A 26,437-nucleotide genomic window follows, 5' to 3' on the forward strand; every position below is an offset into this window, starting at 1 on the left:
TCCTAGAGTGGGTTAACCCCACGGTCATGTTTGTCTTGGTAATATGTTACAGGCGCCCCATATCTGGGGATGGCAGGGCTGTACCCGTGGGGGTGACCTGCCGGTGGCCCAGCCGTGGGACCCGGCGTGCGGGGATGTGGCAGCGCCGGGGCCGAGTGGGGCTCACTGCCGCAGCCGCACGGCCATTGCCTCCGTTTGCAGGAAGGAGAGGGTTCGGGCAGCTCCCTGGGGGAGGGCTGGGGCAGAGGAAGGGCTGGCGGCAGGCAGGAGAGGCAGGGGCTGTGGGGGGCTGCAGGCAGGAGAGGTGGGGGACGGGGGGTGCAGGGTGGGCAAGGGGCTACAGGGGGGCTCTGCAGCTCCCTTGGCCGCTGTGCCCGGTCCAGGCTTGACCCATTTGGCTCTGGGTAGCCCAGGGTGGCTGTGCACCATGGGCAGTCAGTGGTGTCCCCATGGCTGCCTGCACCCCCCCTCTGGGTGATACATCCTGCCCGTCCTGCCAGCAGGGGACGGGGGGGACCTCCTCGGGGCAGGTGAGGGTGCTCCCCGTGTCACAGCAGCCCTTGTCCCCCGTCCCGGACGCAGGACCTGTGCATGCCAGGGCTGCGCATTTGCAGACGCTGTGCACAGCAATGGGCTGGCCACGGGAAGCGCTGCCATCGCTGGTGGCAGTGGGACAGCACTGGGGACACCCCAGGTAGGTAAAAGCCCGGGTCAGCCCGTCGGCTCGCTGGGCCGGGCTGCCGGGAGCTGGGCTCTGCTGGGGCTCGTGGCCCTGCCAAGCTCCTCCGGGCGCCCTTCCTCTCCCCACACTCTGCCTCTCGGATATTCAGCTGCTTTAAAGGATCCCCAGCCAACACGGAGCTGCAAGCTCTGCTCTTGGCCGGGGGGGGCCCCACGCATCCCCTGGCAGACAGGGAGCCATAGCCCCCCCGTTCCCCCGCAGCGGCACGGTGCGGAGCCGGGTGATCTCGGGGTGCTCCTGTGTGTGGTAACGGCTCGAGCCCAGCCTGGGGGACTGGAGCAGCTTCTCCATCCCTGGCCCCCCCCACCCACTTTGGCAGCCCCAGCTTTAGGCCTGCTGGAAGGCAAGGTGGGAGAACATCCCACGTGCCGGCTCCTCTCTTACATCCACCACGGCTGTAACTGAGAAAGAAGCGGAGGAGTGGGGGGCAGCTCGGCCCCAGGGCAGAGCATTTCCAGCTTTAACCCCTTCCCAAATGCTGCTGACCCCGGGTGGGTGGAGGGGACGGGGCTGGTGGCAGCCGGCGGAGCTTCCCTGGCTCTGCAGCAAAAGCTTTTGGGGGTCCCGCCCGGTGGCTGCTCACTGTGCCGGTGCCCTGTCCTCGCCGGCCCCGCTGCCGCCATCCCTCCTGCTGAACTCTGCCTTCCTCTTTCTCTGCAGAAACCCCTTTGCCAACGTCCAGCTGAAGCCAACAGTGACGAACGACCGCTCAGCTCCGCTCATCAGCTGATCTGGGACCCCCGGTGCCCGCCGTGCCACGCGGCGCTCGCCGCCTCCTCCTCCTCGCCGCTGCATGTCCAGCTTTCCAGGACTTCATTTTTAGGCGAAGTTTATTTAATCCTGCTACTTCGAAAGCCAAAGGCTAAAGCTAGTGCCCTAGTTCTCACTTCTCTAGACCCAGCTCATTCCCCTGGGTGGCAGAGGGTCACACCGCTGCCCCATCACCTCTCCTGTGCCCGCACAGAACTAGTGCAATGGCAGTCCCCTGCGTGCTCCCAGCGTGTCCCATAGCCGGGTTTGCTTCTAGGCTTAGCAGCAGCTCGCCAGGGTTGGGAGAATGGCCTCGGCTGGAAAACGGCTCTCCAGCGTGGGACGGGGTGGGACGGCAATGGCAGAGGGGAGACACTCCCCCCACTGCCCCCTGCCCGGCCGGGAGGGACCCCTGGGACAGGCAGGGTAGCCCAGATCGCCCGTGCGAGCCATGGGGGTGCTGGGAGCTGTAGGCAGCTCCCAGGCTCCTGCGAGACCCCGGCCGCCCACCCTGGGCTGGAGGCAGTGGGATGCCGGCACTGCAGCCCCCGCGGGGACGGGGACGGCTCCGCTCCCAGAGCTCCTGCAGGGCCAGGTCTCTGTATATAGTAGGGTATTACGGTACTGCTGTAAAATATAAGCTAGAAAACACACTTTTGGAGGCGAGGGCTCTGTTTAAGCGTGCCTTGGGGTGCCCAGCGGTTGAAGGGGGGGGCTTCCCCTCAGACAGGCTCTCCAGTCCAGACCTCTTGCTTGGCTGCTTGCTCTTCCTCTATTACTAGGGCTGCATGAGAGAAAGAGATAGATAGAGATAAATATAAATATATACACTTGCTAAACTTATTGTCGGGGTTTGTGCCCCAGAGCGAGACGGCTCCTGGGCCATTCCTGCAGCTCCCGGCTGCTGCCAGTCGCACCCCTGCTATGGACACGGGGAGAAGGGGTTTTTGGGGCAGGAACTGCCTCTCCCGTGGGCGAGCGGTTGCGTGGCAGGCAGCGTGGGGCGCAGCGCCCTGGGAGCTTTCGCCTTTTCCGTTGTATTTGTCATTTCGCACGGTTTAATGGCTAGTGCACCGCAGCCTGTCCAGCAGGTGTCTTGCTGCGCTCCGAGCCCCGGGCACGGGGGTCGCTGCCGGTGGGCTCCGTGCAGGCAGGGCTCTGTCCCCGTCAGATGCTCATTGCTGCAGTGGCCCCGCCGATGGTTTTTGTGGCTCCGCCATAGGAAAGCGGCTTCTCCTGCAACCGCCCTGGCTGCGCGCAGGGGTTGGGGGTCTCTGCTCGACGTGCCGCTTCCTTCTCTCCGGGGCCGGAGCAGATGGATGGGGGGCATCCAGACAGGGCAGGGGCGAAGGGAAGCGCTCCGCTGGGGGTGGGAGAGGGCTGCGGGCGTCACAGCCTGGGGTGGAGGCAAGCCTGGCGTCCCCTCAGCCACCGGACCAGCGTTGTCCTCTTCCAGCCCCATGCCCAGGGGCTGCCGCCCCCCCGCCCAGCCCAGGACCCTCGGGCAGCCACCCCGGGCTCCAGCCAGCCCCCGAGGCTTCGCTGCACCTTCTGGCTTGGTGGCACCTGCAAGATGTAACCTGGAATAATTTTTTAATGAGAAAAAGTAATTTATGCACAATAAAATCCGCCCCCACCCCCCCCCCTCCCCCAAAACCCCTCCCAGCCCCAGTGTGTTCCTTGGCCAGAGGCATGGCCTGGCCCCGGAGCGTCGCTGGTCTCCGGCCCGAGCCCCCAGTCCCAGTCCCAGCCCGGGCTGACGCTGGCAGCTGCCGGGCAATGAGCTGGGCAAGAAACGGCTTAAGATATTTTAAAAACTTTATTATTGGCCCGATGATATTTTGACACACATGCTGGGAGCTGTATGGAAATCAGCACTGATAAAAAATACAGCAGTTATGACCCGTATTGATAAAATATAGACAATGTAATAATTAGCCTTTCTATTAAAAAAAAAAAATAATAATAATCCAAGACACAGCTCTGTCCTCATGCTGCCCTCCAGAGGCAGGGACCTGCGGCGCCATAGACCAAACCCGGCGGCTGGCGGGGGGGGGGGAGGGGGGCAGGACCAGCATCCCACCGCCCTGGGTGCGAGGGGGGAGCGGGGGAGGCGCCTGGGGAAGGGGGCGAGAACCGTCTCCCTCCCCCCCCCCCCCCCCCAACAACGCTGAGCGAAGCACCCCCGCAATGTGGCGGAAAGCTGGGGGGGGGGGGGGCGGGTTGGGGGGGGTGGGTTGCGGGAAGGGCACCCCCTCGGGCACAGCCCGCTCCTGCACAGGGTGCACCCCCCACACACACCCCCCCACCGCCCAGGGGTGCTGCACCCCGTGTCAGCAACGAGCTTGCAGGGGCAGTGCGGGGGGCGGGGGGGGTGTGTGTGTGTGACAGGGTCAGGGACAGGGGGGACATGGCGGGGGGGGTGGTTTACAAGCCAGGTTGCAGCTTAAATAAAACACTTAAATAAAGCAATAACTGCAATCAGCGACTGGCTGCTGGGGGGGTTCGGGGCAGGCACAGCCGCTCTGGATTTTGGGGCTGAAGCTGGGGACACCCCCAGCCCCAGCTCTGGGACCCTGGCTGTCCCCTGGAGAGGGGGGGCACCCAGGACGACTCAAAGGGGCTCAGCTGGGTGGGTGAGGACATGGATGCCTGCACCTGGCACCAGACTGGGCCCCGGCAGCGCGGCGGTGCCGGAGCTGTGCCGGGATGGGGACGGGCTCATCCTGCGGCACCGTGCCCCAGCGGGGAGCAGAAACCGCCCCCCCCCCACCCCCGGCACCAGCCCGGTCCCACATGGGTGCATGTGCGTGTGCGTGTGTGTCCGTGCGTGTGTGTCCGTGTACGAGGACGTGTGCCCTCGCCACACGTGCACGGGCGGCAGGAGCCAGCCAGGGCTGTGGGACATGGGGCTGGGGGCGAGGGGGGCCAGGGGAGGGTCTGGCGGCGGGGGGTGGGGGGGGGTGGGTGGCATTTCTCACCTCAGGGTTTGGTCTATAGACCCCAAAAGGAACCAGCCCTGATTTCAAGGTTTCGCTCAGCTCCGCTTACTTCCATTTCCTTCTGGAAGCTGGAATTGCACAATTATCCTAAGCCTCAAATGAATTAAAAAAAAAAAAAAAAACCAAAAAAAAAACCACAAACAAACAAAAAAAACCCAACGAAGAACCGCGAGCACCTTCCCCCCCGCCCCCCCCCCGACTCATTATGTCTCTTTGGCAGCAATAACTTAAAATCGCATCAATGTGGATTCAGTTGAGAGCAAGTTTTGTTTTTTTTAGGGTGGGTTTGGGGTTTGTTTTTTGTTTTTTTTAATCCTTTTCTTTAAATACAAAAATAGTCCGGTCAGTGGGTTCCTGGGGGCTGCCCTGCATGGGGGCAGCTGGGACCCCCCCCTCAGCTTTCCCCATGCCGCTCCCCGCTGCAGCGGGGCAGGGGTCCCACCAGCCCTCGGGGTCCCTCGCCGGGCAGGGACTGATCCCCAAAAAGCCAGGGAGGGGGGAGCTCCCCGCCCCAGCCCCCCCTGCCAAGCCGTGCTGCCCCCCCAGGCGCGGAGGCACGAGAGCCGTGGGGAGCGGGCGCACTCGGGGTGACGTGGGGCGGCCAAGCCTCCGTGTGGGGCTGCCGGCAGCAAGGTGCACAGCCCAGGGTCGGGGGGGGGACAGCACAGGGGGGTGGGGGGACAAACACCACCTCGGGGAGCACACATGGGCAAGAAGCCAAGGTGGGGGGGGACATCACTGGGAGGGGGGGGGGACACTCTGCAAATGTTAGCAAGGTCAGGGCACTACCCTTTAAATGCTATAATTTTTATATATATATATATATGTCTATATATATATATGTGTCTATCCATACACGCGCACACACAGCCACCCGCACACGCACACACACGCATGGCCGTCACCCACCGCCTGGCCCCGGCCCGCGCCGGCCCCGCTCCCGCTCGCAGCAGCAAACGAGCTCCTTCCGATAAAAATCTGCCTAAAAAAATCCGGAGCGCGGTCTGGCAGCCCACGGCCAGCCCCCGCTCCCGGCCCCGCCGTCCTCTGCCGCGCCGGTGCCGGGACGATGCCCGGCCGGCGTCCCGGATGGCTCACTCCCGGTCACCGTCTTCGCTGCTGCCTGCAACGAGCGGAGACGTGGTGTGAGGGGGTTGCCAGCGCTCCCGCCGGACACCCGGCCCTTTGGAAGGGGGACCATCCCGTGGGGCACAAGGGCAAGGTGTCCCACATGCTCCCACAGCCTCCCACGGCGGCTGGCACCAGGGGATGGACCCGCCGGGATGGCAGGGGAACCCGGGACTCACCTCCTATGGAGTCCATGTCCGAGTCGGAGACGTGGGTGATGGAGAACCGGGACACCGGGGCGGGTGAAACCGTGAACCGGGAGAACTGGATGGGCAGCACCTGCTTCTGCACCGGCACCAGCGCGGGCAGCGCAGGCACGGCCGGGTCGGGCTCTGCCGGTGTCCCCGTCAGCGAGGCCACCAGGGACGGCTTCACCGGCATGAGCGGAAAGTCGTCGTCCCACTCAAAGCCACCACCTGCAACACGGAGCGAGGAGGCTGAGCCCACTGTGGGGGTCACCCCAGCCTGTCCCACCGTGGCCCCCCATGACCCCCCCAGACCCTTACTCTCTTCCGAGGCGTTGCCGTCTGAGGAGTCATCCGAGGCGCCCAGCCTGTCCGCTGGGCTGGGGGGGCTGCCGCTAGCGGGGGGCTGCCCCGAAGGCTGGGGTGGCTCCGGGAAGCTCTGCTCAGCCAGCTCCCGTGTGGGGCTTTCCTGCGCAAGGAGGACAGGCGGGAAGGGACCTTTGGTGGAGCCATGCCTGGAGGTGGCTCCCACCAGTCCCCGGCATCCTAAAACACCCCGGGGCCGTGCCCAGAGCCCACCTCTGCCCACCCTATGGCCACCCACCTGGTCGAAGAGGTAGATGGTAACGTCATCGTAGAAGGAGACGGCCTTCTTCTTGCGCTCCAGGTCCTCGCAGAAGGCCTCGGAGAGCAGGCTGGGCATCTTGAGGAGACTGCGCAGGTTCCTGCTGCTCTGGCTCTCGGCCACCACGATGGGCACAGCCGCCGGCTCCTCCTCACTCTCCTCACTTTGCTCCTGGATGTTGTAGCAGCGCAGCTCCTCGTCCGACTCATCGCTGTCCTCCGTGTCCTCCTCCTCCTCCTCGGGCTCCTCACGGCGCTCAGGGGCGGCCGGCCGCGGCTCCCGGGGGGACGGGAGCGGGGAGAGGCCCGGAGGTGACTCACTCCCCGGTAGCAGCGTGCTGGGACCCCCGGGCGCATCACCCACCCCAGTCCCCTCTGGTGGCAGCCCCGGCTCCCCAAGTCCCGGCGCGGGGGACACAGTCTGTTCGCCCCCAGCAGCAGCTTCCCCAAGTCCGGGGACACCCTCGGGCACACGGGTCCCTCCGATGGGCGCCGACTCCCCGGGGCTCACCAGCACCGGGGTCAAGAAGAAAGTCTTGGGTGGCACAGAGCCCGGCGGACAGGCATCTGCGTCGGGGCGCGGGGAGCTGCCCGGCACCAGCCCCGTGCCGGCGGGTCGCTGCTCGGTGCCAGGCGCCGTGGGGGCCGGCGTGTTCCCCGCCTCTGCCCCCCGCCAGTCCCCCACCAAATCCCCCGGCACTGGCGTGTCCGCTGCCACCGCAACGCCAGGCGCTGCCGGGGGGCTGCCGGGTGCCCCCGGGGGATGCAGAGGGTCCTCTCCCGGCGTGGAGGCTTGCTCCAGGTCCTGCATGGGGGGTCGGGGACCCTCCTCTGCCTCCGGGGTCCGGGACCCATCGCTGTCCTCCTCATCCTTGGGGCCACGCTCGGCCTCGGCGTCGTAGTCAGAAAAGTAGGCAGAGTCGCGGTAGGGGTTCTTCTCGGCCAGGCTGTGCAGTTCAGCCCCAAGGGAGGTGGAGAGCCGTGTTTCGGGTGCCGGACCCTCACTGTCACCCCCCGGCAGCCCCGGGGGCAGCTTCCCCAGCTGGCTGAATGCCTCCGGCTCTCGGGGCTCGTGGGGCTCTTTGAGGACAAACTCGGGGGACTCGTTGTTCTCGGTGTCGTAGCCGCTGTCGAGCGCCTTGGGCTGGCCGGCGGGGACGAAGGCAGTGGGGCTGAAGACCTCGCAGGAGCTGGCTGTGGAGGGGATGTCCAGCGACTCCAGGGAGTCCGGTGTCCCCACCTGCTTCTGCAGGGACTTGAACGCCGGGGCCGTCTCCACCCGCTCCGTATAGTCCCCGGAGAAGTCGGTGAAGACGCCGGAGGTCAGCTCCGCTGTGTCCTCATCGCTCCCCTCGTCCACGCTGGGGAAGCTGGCGCTGGAGAAGGTCTTGTCCGGTGTCCGGTCCGCATCGCCGGCAGCACACGCACCGCTCTCAGCAACAGCCTCCCCGGGCACCGGCGCGGCTGCCTCGGAGGCCTCCGGCGCAGGCTGGGCGCCATCTACGCCGGGCTCCGCGGGGGGGTCAGGGTTCGCGGTGGCGGTGCTGGCCATGGGGGTGGCTTCCCCCGTCCCCGGTGCAGCCGCGGCGTTGGGCAGCGGGCTGCGGGCAGGGCTGCTCCCCTCCACGCTCTCGTCCGGGCAGGCATCGTGCTGGGCCCCCGCTCCGGCTGGCAGGGCCGTGCCGGGGCCCCACGGCGTGGCAGGGCTGCCAGCCAGCGCTGCTGCCTGCGAGCGGCCGGAGGTTGATGAGTCACGGCTGTGCCAGGCCTGACGCCGTGGGGAGGGCGAGCGGCACGGGGAGGAGGAGCCGCCGGCGGTGCCAGGGGCCTGATCCTGCCGCGGGCGGCGGAAGTTGTGGCCCGGCGGGGACCCCCCAAGCTGGGGCTGGCCGCGTGGCACGGTGCCCAGCGGCTTGGCCATCAGCCCGCGGAAGGTGATCATGCGGCGGTAGCACCAGCTGTCGCCGGCCGGGGGCTCACGGGCCACGGGGCTGCCGCTGCCGATGTTGTTGTTGGAGGAGCTGTTGGAGGCCCAGGGGTGCCGCTGAGCTGGGGGGCTCGCACCCTGCGGGCGGGGGGCTCCGGGGGGGCTGTCCTCACCCAGCTCCAGCGCCACGCAGTCCGGCCGGGCCCCGCTCTGCCCTGGCGGCCACCCGCCCGGCGGGGCTGCCCGCGGCTCCCCGTACCCCCGGGGGCTGTAGGCGCAGTTCACCGACGGGGAGACGCCCAGCGGGTCGGCGAAGATGCTGGGCTGGAAACCAGGGACGGGCCAGTCCTGGCTGCCCGGCTGGGGGGGCTCCTCCTCCAGCAGGTAGCCCTCGGCCCCGTGGCTAGGGGATGGCTCGTAGCCCCGCGGCTCCTGCCCCTGGCAGGGGTAGGGGTAGTACTCGGCGCATTCCCAGGAGCCCTCGCCCGCCGGCGCGTGGCCCAGCAGCGGCTCCATGCTGAGGGAGACGGTGGGGCTGCTGTCGGAGTCGTAGGTGCTGCCGTTGCGGGCACCCTGTGCTCTCCAGCAGGACGGGGGGCGCGGGGACCCCCGCTCGCCCGCGGGGCTGTAGGCGCACATGGCGTAGTCCAGCTCAGCGCTGCCCTCCCCGGGCCCCTCGATGCGGATGTAGTACTCGCTGCCGAGCGAGGGGCTGTGGGCGCCCAGGATGGGCACCACGCTGGGCGCCGGCAAGCCAGGGCAGCCCGGTGGCTTGCACTCGTAGCAGGAGGGTGAGACCCCCAGGCTCAGGTGCCCCGCGGTTGTGGCCGGGTAGTAGAGGTCGTGGTAGCGGGCGGCACTGCTGGGGCTCAGGGACCCCAGGGGCGCCTGGAAGTGCTCTGTCTTGGTGTGCTCCCACTTGTACTCGAAATTGAGGCCGTGGCTGGTCTCCATGACGGTGAGGATGTCGTCCCCGTCCGAGGGGAAGCCGTCGGCCGAGAACTGCTCCAGCAGCGGGAAGGAGGAGAGCTCGGCACCGTGGTGGCTGGCGCTGGCGCTGCCGTTGGGCTTCATGGAGTTCCAGCGCTTCTCGAACTCTTCCTCTGCCTCCGTCGCCCCTTTGGCGCAGAGGTAGGAGAGCAGGAGGTGCACCTCCTCCGCCGTCGGGCGCTGCTCCGGCTGCAGCCAGCAGAACTGCATCACCTCGTACCTGCCGCGGCGAGGGGCGGGGGTCAGCCCCGGCCCCCCACCCGCCTGGGGACAGGGAGAGGGAAGGGGCAGGATGCGGCCGCAGCCCGGCCCGGGTCCTCACCAGCGCTCCGACAGCGACAGCTTCAGCTGGGGCTTGGGCAGCTTGAGCTGCTGCTCCTTGATGGCGTAGGCGAGCACTTGCCGGTCGGAGTAGTGGTCGTAGGGCTGGCTGCCCAGCTCAAACAGCTCCCAGATGGTGACGCCCAGTGACCTGCGGGCAGGGTGGGATGCTGGGGGGACATGGGGAGACCCCAACCCCGCTACCGGCCAGCGGCCCCAAAAACAATCCACCCTGCTGCGTCCTGCTGATCGCAGACTCCTCCCTCTGCACCCCCACCTGGGCAGCAGCCCCCCTGTGCCCCCCAGCCCCTGCTCACCAGACGTTGCTGGACTTGGTCTGGTCCACGATGAGCAGGTTGCCGTGCACTTCGTCGATGAGCTCGGGTGCGATCCAGCGCAGCGGCACCCACAGCTGGTCGGCCGTCACGAAGTAGTCGTCCTGCCAAGTATGCAGGGTCAGTACGAGAAGAGAACGTCAAACCTACACGTAAGGGACTGGCCGCACCGCAGCAAAAGCTGTCCCCGGCCCCACCACCCCCCCTGCCCTCCCCAGCCACCCCATTGCTGCACCCCAAGTCCCCGATCCCCCCCTCCGGCACGTGCTCTGCTCCCTCTGCCCAAGCCCCCAGCCCCGTCCTCCGCTCCTCCCGTACCCGTCTCTCCTTTCTACCTCCCAGTGCATCCTTCCGCCCGCTTCCCCCATCTCCCCATCCTGAGCCCCCTCCAGCCCCACAGCCTCCCCCAGCCTCCCTGCGAGCAGGCAGGACGGACAGACAGCCCCCACGCCAACGTGCAGGCAGCTGCCTGCAGGGACCTGGCCCTGGCAGAGGGGCATGTCCGGGCCAGCCCAGGCAGTAACGGGGAGCCCCGGCTGCATCGCGCCTCGCTGGGCAGGGGGCCAGGGCACTCGGGGGGAGCAAACCCCCTGCTTCATGCTCAGGGGGAGCTGTCGGCCTGGGGGGGCCAAGCCTGGGGGGCCAGCCCAGTCCTGGGGCACAGACAGTCCCTCGCAGGGTGGTCTGCGGGACAGCACGCCCCCCACTGCCCCAGCAAAGCCCAGGGGCCGGGGGGCTGCCATGGCACCGCTGGGGAGGGGAGATGCGTGCGTGGCGGGTGGGGGGGGGGGGGGTGCAGGGCTCGGTGCAGAGTGTGTGCGTGTATGTGTGTGTACCGTGGGGTCCCGACGCGCAGCCCCCAGCCCCCTCCTCCCCCCAACCAGCCTTACTTTGTACTTGCAGTGCGAGAGCCCATAGTCTCCGATCTTGACGGTCAGGTCTGCGGTGAGCAGGCAGTTCCGCAGGGCCAGGTCGCTGCCAAAGCAAACCCCGCTCTGCTGCTGTCACCGCTGCCGCGGTGGGCAGGGGGACACCCACTGCCCAGGGGCCAAGGGTCTGTGCTCGGGGACCGCCCCCCCCCCGGCAGTGCCGCGGCTGGCGGTGGGAGCGGGACGCTGCGCAGCGGCAGGGCCAGCGGTCTCGCTGCCGAACGCTGGGCGTGCCGATAACCAGCCACCAAATGCACAGCAGGAATGCCTGCGCAGCTCCAGCTGCGCTTCCGTCCATCCATCCGTCCATCCATCACACGCTGAGCCAAGCAGAAAGCAGGTGTCCCCAGGCAATGTGAGCCCTGGCTTGGGGCCGGGTTCCCGAGCTGCTGCTCCAGCCCCAGAGGGGTTGCACAGACGGGACAGAGCCCACCGAGGCCGGCATGCCCGTAGGAAAGTCCTCTCCGGTACAGTCAGGGACCCCATGTCCCCCCAACCACAGCACTGGGCACCCTCGTGGGCACCCACTGGCAGAGCCTGGCTCGGGTGGGGAAGGTCCGGTGGCCCCCGATGGCAGTGCACCCCCTCCTCAACAAAATCACTGATGCTGGAGTCTCCATCTGCAACTCACTCAGCACCAGGATATTGTTGGGCAGGAGGAGCAGCAGTGGGGCGGGAACGCCGGCATCCTGGGGTCTTCTTGCTGCTGGACACCCTGATTCCCCCCGCCCAGTGCACCAGGCCAGCCTACCTGTGGATGTAGTTGTTCCTGTGCAGGTGGAGGACGCCGCAGGCCACCTCGCACGCCATCCTCTGCAGGGTCAGCGGGTCCGGGGTCATGGCCTCGGCCCCCCGACAGCTCCGCAGGTACCCCTTCAGGTCACCCTGCAGGGCAGTGCCACCGTCACCCTCCCTGGCGAGCCAAGGGGCTCTGCTGTGCCCAGCAGGACACAGCGCTGCCGTGCACCCTGCCCTGCCTGCAGCCCCGCCGTCCCCTCGCGGTACCGCGCGGCCAGAGCTCACAGCCTGACCCCACGGCAGCACCCTGGGGTGCAGGGGACACGGGGGACTCACCAGCGGGCAGAACTCCATCACCAGCAGGTACGGGGTGACCTCGGCGCACTGGGCCAGGCACTGCAGCAGGTTGGTGTGCTGGAGGGCCCTGTGCGGGGCAGAGCAATGGGGGCACGTCGGCATCGCGCTGGCCAGGACAGGGGAACGGTGGCAGCCCCCTGGGAACCATCTCCCTGCCTCCTGCCGCTGCGCTGGGGGCCAGCGCGGGGGCTGCTGGGAGCGGGTACCAGCACGTCCCAGCACCCCGGGACACGCCACAAAGGGACACTTGTTCGGCTCTGCTGGGGCAGGGAGAAGCTCCGCGCCCCCCCCCCACCCTCGGCCCCGCTCTGCCCATGACCTCACCGCAGCCCACTGCTCCCGCGCCATGGCCAGCAGCTCCCGGCACGGCCCTTGTCCTGCTGCAATGAGCCCCAGGCAGACGAGTGATGGGGCTGGGACAGAGCCATGCTGCCCGGAGAGCTCGGCCGGGCACCTCCACGGGGCAGCCATGGCTCTGCCCGGCAGCCGAACATGGTATGGAGGCGACCGAGCACCGTCCAACAGCATCCCCGCTCCCGGCAGCAGCGGCACCGCAGAGGGACCCCAGACGTACCTGTAGGGCTGCGCTTCCTCCAGGAACTGCATCTGGTCCTGCACACTGGCGCTCGCCTTCAGCTCCTTCACCACCACCTGGGTGCTGCTGATGCCCGAGTTCACCTCCCCCAGGAACACCTGGGGCGAGGGACAGGCTCGTCCTCTCCATCCTCACCATGCGCCCCATCCTCACCCCAAGCCCTCGCACAGCCCGGTCCCCGCCGCCAGCATCCCACCGGGGTGTCGCTGGGGGACCTGCCGCTCACCTTGCCGAACCAGCCGTGCCCGATCTCCTTCAGGTAGAGCAGGCTCTGCCGCCCCAGGTCCGCCGACTTGAGGAGCTGCACTGTAACAGAGCACATCCCGCTGCCTGCGCGCCCTCCTGCCCGCCGCCCGCGTTACCCCCCGGTCCCCACCCAGCCCCTGCATCCCCACCGTGCCACCCAGTGCCAGGCCTTGCTCTTCCCCGGGGGGCTCCGGAGCAGCCCCCACTGCAGCCATCCCCAGGCACCCTGCAGGTGCATCCTCCTGTCCAAGCATCCTCCTGCAGCCATGCCGGTTGGGGGACATGGGGTATCCCCAAATTAGGTGGCAGCAGCAAGCTGGCTCCCTGCCCCTTCTTCTCCTCGGGGACCAGGGAGAGCAAAGCCGAACCCAGTGGGAGCTCTGGCATTTAGCCCCTTCCCGGCCCCCCCCCAGCGCAGGTCCTGCCCCTCGGGTGCCCATGCCAAGGGAGGGCAGCAATGGGGCCATTGTTGGGCTGCGCCGCCCCGCGCCGCGCCAGCCCCGCCACACTGCTGCCATTCTCTGGGCCGGGGAGCGATGCTGGGCGGGTGGGAGGTGGGGGGCCGCGGCCGGGCACCCCCCACATTCCTCTCCCACTCACCGGCTTGTTTATGCGAGACTGGGGCTCATGGGTGTCACAGTTTGGGGCACCCGTGTCCTGTCCCACCCCAGCGGTGCTGTGCTCAGGGTTGGGGACAGGCCACCAGGGACCCTTGCGCAGAGGGACGGTGGCAGCGCTCCCCAGGGACCTCAGCTGCCTGTCCCCTGCCCAGGAGCTGCTCCTGCCAGAACTGGGGCTCTGCTGGGGCCATCCCTCCTTAGCAGGCGGGACCCACCATCCTCACCCGCCCCCCGCCCCAGCCCGGAGATGTGGGACCCCCACCCATGGTGCTCATGGGTCCCACATGGACCATCACCCCGGCTTACCTGAGCGCCCCGGCTGCTTGGCCATGGGCAAGGAGACCTTGGTGAGGGGCAGCACGTAGACCTCGGGGCCATGCTGGGGGGCGGGCGAGCCCTGGGCCGAGAGCTCCGTCACGTAGTCGTCCCCCTCGGCGTTCTCAAACTCCTGGGCCGGGGGGCGCGTAGGGGGGCACACCCCGAGCAGAGAGAACTGACCCCGTGGGTTCCGCGCTGCCGGCAGCCCGCCCCTCACACCCCCTCTGCCCGCCGCCCCGCTCACCCCGGGGAGACCCCGATATCACACCCTCCCACCGCACAGCCCTGCCTGCACCCTGACAGCAGACCAACCCCCCCCCCAGGATGACCCTGGGGCAGGCACCCACTCCCCACCGCCCTGGCACCCCATCCTGTTACCTGGCTGCGCCGCCCGGACAGCCCCCAGCTCCTGAAAGCCGCCCGGGCGAGCAGGTAGGCGATGGTGAGCATGGTGGCCTGCCCAGCCCTGCCTCATGGTGCTGCCAACCCCACCGGAGCCACGCGCCGCGGCCCAGCGCACACGGGCAGCAGCCGGCCCCGGCCGTGCACCCCTATATAACGCGTGCGGGGGCAGGCGTGGGCTCATTGTTCCCCTCCAGCGTGGCGAGGTGCTGCGGCCGGTGTGGGACCCGTTACACAACAGCCCGGCGTGTCCCCCTCCCTGCCTGACCCCCCTCCTGCTGCGGGCGCCACAAGCCTCCACAAAAATCCCAGCAATTAGGGAAAAACCGTTTCTCGGCACATTCTGTGCCTGTGAGGTCAGGGTGCCTCCCACCCCCGGGGGCGTACGGGTGGGACCGCCGCGGCCCTTAACCATGCCGTGACCTGGCCCCGCACAGAGACGGGAGCCAGGATGGGTCAGGATACGGCCCGCAGAGATGCTGAGCACTGCAGCATCCAGGCTGTGCAGAGCTGGGAGGCCAGATGGGTCAGGATATGACCCCCAGTGATGCTGAGCCCTGCAGCGTCCGTGCTCTGCAGAGCAAGGAGCTTGGCTGGGTCAGGATATGTCTCACAGTGATGCTGAGTCCCACAGCATCCCATCTCCGCAGAATAAGGAGCTTGGCTGGGTCAGGATATGCCCCACAGTGATGCTGAGCCCCACAGCATCCCGGCTCTGTGCAGAGTGGGGAATCCTGGCTGGGTCAGGATACGTCCCAGAGTGATGCTGAGCCCTGGCAGCACCCTGGGGTGCAGGCAGGGGGCTGAGCTCCCCCTGAGCAATGCTATCCTGAGCCGGGGACACATCCTGCACCCGGATCCGCCGGGCACCCCCATCCTTCACTGGGCTCCCAGGGAGAAGCCCCGCCAAGTCCCAGGGCAAGTCCGGCCTGGGGAGACCCCCACCCACCGTGTCCCCAGCTCACCTTGAAGCCAATGTCCCCCTTCTTGCAGCACAGGCAGGCCAACATGAGGAAGATGAAGGTGAAGAGCCCCGAGAAGGAAACAGCCACGACGGCCAGCGAGGAGGACCAGGAGAGCTCGCTAAGGGGGGTGCCGTCTGCAGGGACAGGAGGGGCTCGGGCTCAGGGCAGGGGGTCCGGGGAGGGATGAGGATGCAGCGGGGGGGTCCTGCCCGGGTGGGGGTCGCAGCATGCGGGGGCACATTGGGACTTGGGTGGGGAGCACTCAGGGGGAGCAGGGGTCTCGACACCACTGTGCCCCCTTTGCTGGCTCAGCTCGCAGCCAAGACGGGTGGGGAGCCCAGGAGGGACCCCAGAGCCGAGGCAGGACCCTGCCAGCAGCCAGCGGGGGAGGGGGACGGGGGACCGAGTCCCCACAGATGCAGGGTGGCAATGACACCCCGTGGAGGGGGGCTGTACTGGCTGGGGCTCCCAGGTACCCCCGCCCAGCAGAGCCCTGGCCCCCAGCTTTGCCCTCTGGCAGGTACGGATGCTGCACCTGCGGGAGCCGGGATGACGGGAAGCTGGTCCCCAGTGCCTGGGCAGAGCCAGCTCCTGCCCCATCCCGTCCGCGGAGCTCAGAGATGAGATCCCCCAGGGATCCCCCAGCGCTGCGGGAGCCCCCCGGTCCTGCTCCCGCCGACACCGACAGCCCTGGCCCTGCCCCGCACCGTCCCGCCTGCAAGTACCGCTGCGAAACCGCAGCTCCTGCCCCCAGCCCCACAACGGCTCCGGAGCCGGGGCCACCGGGCATAGGGATGGGGCTGCTGCTGCTGCTCCCAGCTGGGCACCGCACCCTCCAGGCACCAGCACACCCCAAATCCGGCACCCATCGCCCCGCTCCAGCCTGCGCCATGGCTGCCTGTCCCCTCGTGGTGGCAGGGAGCACGGTGGCGGCTGGGGATCAGCTGCCAGTCCCTGCCAGGCCCCTACCGCCGGCTGCAGCTGCCACATTACTATTCTGCCCAGAGCCTGCCCAAACAACCGGCGCGATTGTGGTGGGAGGAAGCCGGAAGGCCACGGTGCTGCCAGCGGAGCCGGCCTCGCCGGGGACCCACATGCAGCCCCACGGTGCCCAGCATGATGCCCTCCCCACGGGACATCGGGGCTGGGACAGGTGCCAGCCATAACCCCCCGGCCCAAACCCCCGTCCAGCGCCGCGGTCTCTCCCCACAGCACAGAGCGCGGTGCCGAGCCCCTCCAGGATGCTCATGGCACACACAGGGCTCCCGCGCACGGACCGTGGTACATCACCCCATCACCAGCCCTGCACCCTGACCACGCTGCCCCTCCACTGCCGCCCACGCCGAGGCTCAACACCGCGCTGCCAGCTCCCGTGTGTCCTTGAGAACAGCCCCTGAAGGGCACAGAGGGGCTGGGGGAAGGTCCTGCCACCCCCGCGGGACCCAGCAGCGCACGGCTGCTCCCAGGCACTGCCCGGCACGGAGCACCCTGGCTCCTGGCACGGTGGTCAGCGGATGCACCGGCCCCCCTGCTCCGGCACAGCCCAGGCCACACCAAACTCCTTGCCGGTGCCTGCGAAGGAGCTCCAGAGCCATCTTCTAAGGCTCGTGGATGCAAAGCCGAACCTGGGAGGAGCGGAGGGTTGGCGTTCCCCCTCCTTTCAGATGGTTTCCATGGTGAACACACTTTGTACCGCGAATGTCACCATTTTCCCTGGATAGTGGGACAGCAAGAGAGAAAATGACTCACTGAAAAGAGCCTTTTGAACGCCGACGGGGAGCAGAGCGCGGCAACAGAAGCCTTTCCAACGGGGACCGTCAGCTGAGCTGCCCCTTGGCCACCGGGAACTGCAGCTTTGCAAATGAACCACTCTCCAAACCAAGGGGCCTGTGAGCTCTGGCTGGTCCTGCCTCAGTTTCCCCACCTGTACAACCAGCCACCTGGGAGCCGTGACCAGCCCAGCCCGGGCAGGGCACCGCACCGGGGCAGGGGCACCACCACCACGACCCACCACCACCGTCCGGCTGCCCGGGCAAGCAAGTCCTGCCCTTCCCCATAACACAGCACAGGCGTTTGGTATGGCGATGGGAAATGTGGCATCATTTCAGAGGCTGAATGCTCCCAAAAAACAGGCTGAATGCACCTGCAGCAACAGCTGTCGGAGCACCAGGACACAGGGAGCACCGGGACACAAGGAACACTGGGGCACAGGGAGCACCGAGGTGCAGGGCCGGCCGCATGCGGTGCGAGGGACCCCAGGGCTCTCAAGAGAAGCCGGGGGTCCCATGGCATACTGCACCCCTCCCTGAGGCTCTGCCCCCCGCTCTCCCAGGAGCAGGGTCCCCTGGTACCGGCTCCATGCCCTCCTCCTGCCCTGGCACCCGGTGCCAGCCCTGAGCCGCTCCCTGGCAGCCTGCTCGGACGCCCGCCCGCCGCGATGGCCTCCGGGTTAAGGCCAGGGTGCTCGGAGCCGGCCCGAGCCGAGGTGCAGGTGGGTGCAGGCAGCACGGTGGCAGTGCTGGGGGGGCAGCGCCCCACAGCCAAGCCCTGCACACCACGCTGGCACAGGCGCCAGGATAGAACAGATGGGGGGAGTTCACCACCCCAGGAGGGCAGGGACCCCTACACAGCCCTGCCCGGCACCGCCACAACCCTGCCCGCCCCCCCAGCCATAGGGGTCCCATGGGACTCTTCCAGCTGCTGCTCTGCAGTGCTCCCCCCACCGCCACGGGGGTCAGGCTGAGAACGGCCAGCTCGGTGCATCCCCCAGCCTGGCCAGCAGACACTGCTGCATCACTCAGGCAGCACCCAGGGCTGGCCCCGGCCAGTGACCCACCCGGCAGCGGGCCAGGCACACGCCGGCGGCTGCGTGCAAGCCAGGCAACACCGACCCCTCGCCCCGGCCAGCCCTGTGGGGTGCAGTGGGGTGCAGCGGGATGCAGAGGGGTGCATGCAGTGGGATGTACATGGGTGCAGCAGGATGCAGCGGGGTGCAGCGGGGTGTAGCGGGGTGCAGAGGGATGCAGTGGGGCGCATCAGGGTGCAGTCAGGTGCAGTGGGGTGCAGCGGGATGCAGCGGGGTGCAATGGGGCGTATCAGGGTGCAGCGGGGTGCAGGGGGATGCAGTGGGGTGTATGAGGCTGCAGAGGGATGCAGTGGGGTGTCTGGGGGTGTATGAGGGTGCAGCAGGACCACGCACTGCCCTCCCACCCCCCCGGAGCTGCCCCCGCATCCCCTGCCGCAGACAGACCCTGCCCAGCGCTGCCCGACCCCCCCAGCCTTCGGCGGTGCCCGCCCAGCCCCGGTCCCAGCCCCGAACGCCGGTCCCTGACGGGGGCGGGAAAAGGCGGGGGGGGTCCCGGGGCAGGGCGGGGGGGGGGGGGTCCCCGGGGCGGGTTCCCGACGCTGCGGCCGCCGAGCTCAGCCCGTCCCTTTGCTGACTCACGTTCGCCGGGTGCCCGCGGCCGCCCCGCCGGCCATGGGCGATGCTGCGGCCGCCGTTCCCGGCGCAGCGCGGGGCCCGCCGGCGGCGGCTGACGTGTGCGGAAGGGACGAGCCCGGGGCTCCCGCAGCGCCCGCCGGCAGCACGGGGCTCCCGGCACCCGCCACGGCCGAGCGGCGGCCGCCTCCTGCCCAGCGCCCGGGCACGGCGGGGGCCGCCCAGCGCCCGCCCCCAGCGGGCAGGACACAGGCCGGAGCCGTGGGGCGCGGGGTACGGCACGGCGAGACCCCCTGCGCCCGCCTGGCCTCTCGCTGCAGGACCTGCTGCACGCCACGGGCCCCTGCCTCAGTTTCCCCATCGGTAATGCACAGAGGGTGGCTGCCCCCGGGGCCGCACGGCGCGGTGAGGGGCGTCGGGAGGCGAGGGATGCTCCAGCGCATCGGGGGCATGGGCTGCGCATCTCCCCCTGCCCCTTCGCCCCCCCACCCACGGCTCCCACCCCACCCCACCCCACGAACCTGCCGGGCCCTGCACCCCAGCGTGCACCCCCTGCGCCAGGCTGCAGCACCGTGCGGCAGGTGCCCAGCCGGGAGAGGCTGGATTTCATTAGGAAGCAGGGCAGAATTTGGGCAGGGAGCAGGGCAGGATTTGGGCAGGATTCGGGCAGGGAGCAGAGCAGGATTTAGGCAGGGAGCTGGGCAGGGAGCAGGGCAGGATTCAGGCAGGGAGCTGGGCAGGGAGCAGAGCAGGATTTAGGCAGGGAGCTGGGCAGGGAGCAGGGCAGGATTCGGGCAGGGAGCAGAGGAGGATTCGGGCAGGATTCGGGCAGGGAGCTGGGCAGGATTCGGGCAGGGAGCAGGGCAGGATTCGGGCAGGATTTGGGCAGGGAGCAGGGCAGGATCCGAACGCGCAGGCCCCTTGGGCACCTCCAGGCACGGGCTCAACGCTGCCCTGCCCCGGCAGCTCTCCCAGCACAGCCACAGCCCCGGTAACGCGTTAATCCCCAGGTCCATGGGCAGCTTCCAGGAAAGCAATTTTACACCCCACAGGCCGAGCGCTCTGCTCACCCACACGCACCCAGGCGGCACGAAACCATCCGCTGCCATTTAGCATGCAACGGCGAGGCTGCTCCTCGCAGCCTGTCTGCAGCTCCGGAGGGAAACTGAGGCACCAAGGAAAAAGCAGGATGGCTCCGGCTGCTGCCTCCCTGAGCCCGGATCCCTCCTGCCACGGGAGCAGCCAGGAACGGGGAGCAGGGTCGGGGCTGGCACTACCCCCCGGTGCCACCCGGGAGCCCAGCATGGAGCCGGTACCCGCAGCATCCTCTGCTGAGACGCCGTGGGAGCCGCACATCCCCTCGCAGCGGCTGGGGCGTGAGGAAACAGCCCCCTGCACCCCCCAGCCCTGGAGACCTTCTCCCACCAGAAACAGCCAGAGCCATTTGGGCAACCTCTCCGGTGATTAATAGATCGGTTAATTTTAAATGCAAGGCACGCCTTGTTAATCTGCTCTCCTTATGTATCTTTTAATGTGGGCTTATTTAACCAACGCAGAAGTATTTTAAAAGGATTGATTCTTGCCTCTTAATTCTGGTTTTATCATCTTGGGATGAATTAGCAGTAAAAAAATAATTAGATGGAAAATAAAAAAAAAAAAAGATCATCCATCATTTTCTAACGTGATGAAATAAAAATTAGGCCTGTAATAAGTACAGGCCAAGCCGCATCATTGTTGTGCGCACACCAACCGTGTCAGCCTGATTAGAAACAAAAAAAAAAAAATTAAAAAAAAATCGAGTTCCTCCATCAAAGCCTGCCCTGCTGCAGAGCCGGGTTTCCAGCCGACACAGCCCAGCCACCATCAACTTTCTCCATTTTCTGAGAAAATAATAGTACACAAAAAAGCATGCCAAGCAAGACTCAATTGATTATTTAAACCAAATCGTCTTGCCTCGGGTCTGAAGCGGGTGCTGTGAAGCCTCCCACGCCGGCAGGGATGCTACGGCTGCATCGCGGCAAATCCTCGTCCCCCCCGAGGGACAAGGAGCGACCTCGGCCCTTCGTGCCTGGGGAAGGGGGGGGGAGCGTCCACCCCAAGGGCCCCGGCAGCCCCGTGACGGGATGGGTGCCAGCAGCCGGGGCTGCCGAGGAGCCCGGCACCGCGGTCCCACCGCCGGCAGCATGCGGCATCGGCCGAGACGAGGCAGCGTTTACGTAACGGCGTGAGAGAGGCAGCGTGGAGCGGGGCAGCCTATTTTTATCAGAAATGCTCGTCGGCGTTATGAAACGAGACGCTTCGGCTCCACAGCGGAGGAGCAGGGCCCCGCGCAGGAGGCGGGCGAGAGCGGGCAGGGGGATGCTCCATGGGCATCACCCGGGTGGGCGCTGGGAGACCCCCCCGCTCCCGGGCAGCTCTCAGGGCGTCCCTCACCGCAGCCCTGGCACAGCCCAGACCGCGGCTGCTCCAGCCCACGGCACGGAGCGGGGCTCAGCGTCAAGGATGCTCGGGGCATGAACTGGGGGGGATGCTGGGCACCAGCCAGCCTGGCACCCCTCTGCACCACGCCGGCTCCCAGCCAGCCCCACGGCACCCAAATCACCCACGCGCATGGGAACACAGAGCGGGGAGCCCACAAAACCCCTTACTTTGCCTTATCGATGGCGGTGGGGATGGCCCAAGGGTGGGAGCAGGTCCCATTCCTGCTCCCAAACACCCACCTGGGGCGCAGCCACCGCAGCTGCGGAGCGGGCGAGCACCGGTGGGGAGCCCCCAACCTCGCAGGTATTGGGGGAAGGTGAAGGGCCGTGGAGGCCGATGCGGTGGCCCGGCAGCAGGACACCCCGGCACAGCCGGGACGGAAACCTGGGAGCACCCATGGGAGAGCCGGCCCCTGCCCAGCCAGGCGGGCAGCGCTGCTTCATTTATTGCGTTTGCCTACTCTGGAATTTTCCTTCGCTCCAGTAATTAAAACAAACTGCTTTAACATGGCTGCTGGCACCAGGCTGCGGAGGAGGATGCCATCCGTGGCTGGGATGGGAAGGGACGGGAAGCGGGGACCCCCCCCCGACACTCGCTGCCTCTGTCCCGGGACGGGGGACGATGGCTCTGCAGGAAATCCTGGATCTGCTCCCCCTTCCTCCGGTGCTGAGCCCTTGCACGCCCACCAGCCCTGCGTCCCCTCCGTCCCTCGACCAGCCCTGCGCACCACCATGAGCCGTGCACCAGCTCCAGAGCACCCCGGGGTGCTGCTCATCCCCCCCGTGTCCCTGACCGTTAGGGCAGGCTGGGCTGGATCTCAGAGCTCAGCCCATGGCAAACAATATTATGGCAGTAATTGCCCTAAGACGGCCACGCAGCACGCTCCGCCGCCACTTCCCCGGGCTGTCAGGGGGATTAATGCCCAGAGGAGATTTATTTTCCTGCCACCGGTCACGCTGAGTCAGCACGGCTCGGCTCCTCTCCGTGCCAGCACCGTCACCCTCCTCATGGCTGCCCCAGCCCGCTGTCCCATGCCATGTCCCCGCACGGTCCCTCTGGCTCAGCCCACCCTGACGGGCCCCACCAGGGACATCCCGGGGCGTTTGCCGGGGCAGGAGCAGCCGGAGACAGGCAGAGCCCTCGAGGGGCTGCAGGGCACGGCCGGGATGCCCATCCCTCCACCCCAGCACCTCCGCGCTCGCCGGGTCGATGCGACACGGGGCAGAAACAGGCTCAGCCGCGGAACGAGAGTGGCCCAACAGCCCCTTTGACCCGAGCACAGGAGCTGCCTGACCTGGCGGGGATTTTCCAGCCCCAGGGAATCACCGGGATGGCGAAGCGGCGTAACAGGAGCAAGGAAAAACCTGGGAAGGGCGAGTCGCCCACTCTCCTGCCCTGGCTGCAGACTGGGCAGGCCCATGCCTAAATGTAGCCCCCCTGGCTGGATGCAGCCTCCCCCAGGTAAAAGCAGACCCCTGGTGCCAGGGGAAGGATGCGGCCATGCGTGCAGGGGCACGGCGCAGCCCTGGGATGGGCAGCACCTTGGCGGTGCCAGCTCTGCCCCACATCCCCCAGTGCTGCCAGCATGGCGAGGCTCGGGCCGGGCAGGCTGTGCGGCACGGTGAGACGGGTGCCGGAGCCCTGCTCCAGCCGGGAATACACAGCATCGGGGCGGGCAGAGCCCGTGGGCCGCTCCAGCACATGGTGTCCCACGGAGCACTGGGCAGGGAGCCCGTGAGTCACAGCCCACACACCCCCCCCAGGAGCACGGAGCCCTTTCAACCCCGGTGTATTAATTTCTCCTAATTGGCTTTGACAGGGATCCGTATCGCCATCCAGAACGCAATCGCCCGTGTGCTCGGGGCGGGGGAGCGGGGAGGGAGCGACACGCGGAGGGAGGGAAGGAGGGGAGCAGGGGGGAGCACAGCGGCACCCCCGGGGGAGCGGCACTGCCGGCTGCCTGGATCCGTCCCCCCCGCTGAGCGGGACCCAGCTGCCCTGCTGCACTGCAGCGCTGCGCCAACGCCATTTCCCGCGGCAGCCCAGCTGCCAGGCTGTACCGGGGCCGGGGGCTTGCCACACGCCACCCCGCCGCCGCTGCCCACCCCCGGCAACCCCGCAGGCACCACGACTCACCCCCCTGCCCGTGTGCCGGCACCTGCTGCCGGACAGACAGACACCTCCATGCACCACCCCTTTGGTGAGGGGGGACACCGGCTACGGTGCTGCCCCGGCTGCGCAGGGCATCACGCCACCCCACAGCCGCCACCTTCATCCCCCACCCAAAAAGCTCCCACCTCCCTGCCCCAAATCCCCCCTTTGCATCCAGCCCCAGCAGCACCTTCCTCCTGTCCTCCCCCAGCATCGCCGGCAGCCAGCGGCACGGCTGGCAGCAGGGTGGGAGCATGCGGGGTGCCCAGCCCTGGGTTTGGGCTGCCAGGGTCCTCCCGGGTGCTACGGCCCCTTTGCCACCCCGGTGCCCCAAGTCCTTTCCCATCCCTGTGCCAGGAGTGGGTGGTGATGCCGGACGCAGGGCACCAGCACTCGCCGAGCTGTTGCTGCCGCGTGGCCTGGGGCAGAGGATGGCAGCACGTGCCAGCCAGGACCGAAAACACGGGGCTGGAGGGACTCCTCACCCTCCCTCAGCCTCAGCCCCCCCATCCCTCCCCAGGGCCTTGAGCCCTGGCACATGAACCCCTCCAAACACACAGGGTCCCACAACCGGAGCAGGGAGCGGTGACACCGCAGCCACCGGCAGCTGGTGACACTTTGCTGGCTGCCACGGGATGGGGAGAAGGGCCGGGGCAGCAGCGGGGAGGAAAAAAAGAGGAAGAAGAAACAGGTGGGGGAGAGAGGATGTTTCTCACGATTTCAAAATGCGCTCCTGGGTCTGAGATGGGGAAGTGCAGGCTGGGAGCGGGCAGGGCAGGCAGCGGGGTGAGACATCCCCGTGTCCCCGAGCAGCTGCCATCGGCTTCACTGCGAGAGGACAGGACGATGTTGACCCCAAAGCAAAGCGCTGCCCACCCAGGTGACACAGGGGACGCGGCACTTCTGCCCGGTGCCTCCACATGGCACCTGCTCGGCCGCGCTGTCGCAGGTCATGGCGCTTCCAGGGCAGGGAGCGGGCACCCAATTCCCACGGGATGCCCAGGGGATGGGGGCTCCAGGCTCGGGGGAGGCAGCATGATGGTGCCTCTCACCGGCGGGGCGGTCGGTGGTCTGATGGTGCTCTGGTGCTCCGTGCACCACACGGGAGCATCTCCGGGTCTGGCCTGCGGATGGGCGAAGCAAGACGGGAACCACGAGGCCGCTGGGCTGGGACCCCTCCCCGGAGCCACCGGCGCCGGCAGCAAGCGCATCCCCCAAGCGGTGCATGCCGGCGCGGGCACATCTGACGGCTGAGCCGAGCAGCCTCACCAAAAACAGCAACTGAGGCGGGAGATGGGCTGCTGCGGTTGGCACATCCCTTCGGCACCTCCATCCCAGGTGACACCGCTGCCACGGGTCCCCGTTGCCAGCTCAGCCCACAGCCCGGCTCCGGCGGCTGCGGCTTCCCACCATCGCTCCCACAGGGATGCAGGGACACAGGGCTGGCAGCGTCTCTGCTCCCCTCCCCTCGTGGAGCCGGAGCCCCCCGCGGCTCTCCCGTTCCCTGGCCATGGTGTCAACGTGCCACCGAGCCCCGCAAAGCCCTTCCTCCTCTTCCACGCCGGCACAAGCAAACCCTGGGGAAATCAGGCTGGCGTGGGCAGCCGGTGACAGCGCACAGGCAGGAGGTGCTGCCAAACGGGCAAAATCAACAAAGCCATGAAACAGAGAATATGGTTTGTTCCCCCCTTTAATTCCTCTCCCTGCCAGTGCCCGTGGGCGGCAGCCGCACAGCAGTGGCCGAGCCTCGGGCCCGGCTGCGTGGCAGCACGGCGATGGGCAGCGATGGAAACCTCCTCACAGAAGGATTTTTAAATCAAACGTGCCCCGCAAATCCCCAGGTTTGACGGGATTAGCGTGGCAAATGGGGCGCCTCACAAAAACCCAGAGAAAAATCACACCGGAGGCTGAGGACAGTAAACACGGCTCCGTTCCCAGCGCTACCACATTTAAGATGCAAATAAAGAGGTTTCCTCCTGAACGGAAATCAATGCCGAGCGGGCTGGGAACAAAGTCTCCGGCAACGGGGACGCGGTTTGGTGAGTCCTGGCGTTGGCTCATTTTCAAATCCCTCCACGGACTCAGACCGTCCGCAGCCGCCAGGGCCAGGCGTGCGGGGAAGGACGGGGGGACCAGGAGCCCGGCACCGACAGCCAGAGCCTCCGGCACGGGCAACGCTTCTCCTCCTTGGCGGTGATGGAGGAGGCGACGGGAGAGGCGCGGGAGCCGCGGCACCGCTGCTTGGCTGCCGGACCCTGACACGCGTTTTCCCTGGTTTGGTAAACAAAGAGCCAGTGCCGAGCGCGCTGCCAACCCTGCCGGACGTCCCCGCGGGCAGCGGGTCCCACATGCCAGGGGTCCCCGGTGCCCGGAGCGGGTGCCATCGCCGCAGCGGGAGGGAGGGAGGCGAGGCGAGAGGCGGCTGCCGGCGGTGGGCAGCCGAGGAGCCAAGGCGGAGAGGAGAGGAGAGGAGAGAGGGGGAGGCTGCTGCTGCTGCTGCGGCAGCCCCAAAACACGCACCACACAAAAGCCAGCCCCTGCTCTGCTCCCGCGTCTGCAGCATCTCCCTGCAGCTGCGGTGCGGACGAGGCCGTAGCACGGCGCCTTACGTAACCGCCTGCACCCCAAAACTCCCGCTCCCCGGCCCCCGGCCCCCCACCGAGCCCCCCGGCTCTCCTAGCCCAAGGGGCCACCACCAGCCGGCGGGCAAGCAGGCATCCCAGGCAGCTGGGGGCTCAGCCCCGGGCACCCCCTTCCTCCCTCTCCCCATCACCATTATCCCCGCCGGTTTTATCCCTTTTCCAGCCTTCGGAGGCAGCGCAGCCCCCGGGATTCCTCCGCACGCTCCAGCCCGGGGGGACAAAATGCCGCCGGGCTGCGGCAGCGGTCCCGCCACCGCGGCAAAGGGGGTTCGGCCGCCCACCCCCCCGAAAGTGACATTTCAGGGCCACGGGGGCGAGGGGACGCCTCCCCCCCGGCGCGGTGCCCCGGGGCGGGCGGCCGGTGCCGAAGCCCGGGGGGGGGGGGGGCTGCCCGGGAGGGACCCCCGAGGGCGGCGGCGGGGGCGCGGGGGGCTCGTCGGGGGCTGCGGCACTCACCGGGGTCGAAGTGGGAGCTGAAGGCAAGGCTGGGGCTCAGGAAGGCGGCCGACATGGCAGCGGCGGCGGCGGCGAGGCGGCCCATGGCGCGGCG

General features: G+C 67.8%; 2 protein-coding genes across 9 annotated transcripts in view; one reads left to right on the forward strand and one right to left on the reverse strand.

Annotated features, from left to right (window-relative positions):
- The window catches only part of BAIAP2 (BAR/IMD domain containing adaptor protein 2), a 47,900-nt gene extending 44,416 nt beyond the window's left edge, over window positions 1-3,484 (forward strand). For 2 of the 6 annotated variants that reach the window (XM_054221711.1, XM_054221710.1), the window contains one exon: window positions 1,403-3,484. In XM_054221711.1, coding sequence (XP_054077686.1) covers window positions 1,403-1,472 — 70 coding nt within the window. In that variant the 3' untranslated portion in view covers window positions 1,473-3,484. The remainder of the gene's footprint in view (window positions 1-1,402) is intronic. The other 4 variants (XM_054221714.1, XM_054221707.1, XM_054221709.1 and 1 more) reach the window with 2 other exon arrangements.
- On the reverse strand, window positions 2,996-26,437 carry AATK (apoptosis associated tyrosine kinase). 3 transcript variants are annotated; one of them, XR_008469417.1, is made up of 16 exons: window positions 26,344-26,437; window positions 15,175-15,308; window positions 13,796-13,937; window positions 12,850-12,929; window positions 12,603-12,721; window positions 12,008-12,095; window positions 11,685-11,818; window positions 10,895-10,979; window positions 9,987-10,108; window positions 9,671-9,820; window positions 6,412-9,568; window positions 6,129-6,276; window positions 5,802-6,038; window positions 5,404-5,617; window positions 4,474-4,562; window positions 2,996-3,072 (listed from the first exon to the last, which is right to left on the reverse strand). XR_008469417.1 is itself a non-coding variant. In XM_054221704.1 (14 exons), the coding sequence occupies exons 1-14, from the start codon at window positions 26,426-26,428 to the stop codon at window positions 5,589-5,591; spliced, it is 4,710 nt and encodes a 1,569-aa protein (XP_054077679.1). In that variant the 5' UTR covers window positions 26,429-26,437; the 3' UTR covers window positions 5,241-5,588. The 3 variants fall into 3 exon arrangements, 2 of the variants coding, with proteins under 2 accessions (XP_054077679.1, XP_054077680.1); XM_054221704.1 differs by lacking the exons at window positions 2,996-3,072; window positions 4,474-4,562 and having other exon boundaries at window positions 5,241-5,617; XM_054221705.1 differs by lacking the exons at window positions 2,996-3,072; window positions 4,474-4,562; window positions 15,175-15,308; window positions 26,344-26,437 and adding an exon at window positions 14,186-14,430 and having other exon boundaries at window positions 5,241-5,617.

The sequence above is a fragment of the Rissa tridactyla genome, chromosome 15, assembly GCF_028500815.1.
Source record: "Rissa tridactyla isolate bRisTri1 chromosome 15, bRisTri1.patW.cur.20221130, whole genome shotgun sequence".
In the NCBI taxonomy this organism is placed as follows: Eukaryota; Metazoa; Chordata; class Aves; order Charadriiformes; family Laridae; genus Rissa; species Rissa tridactyla.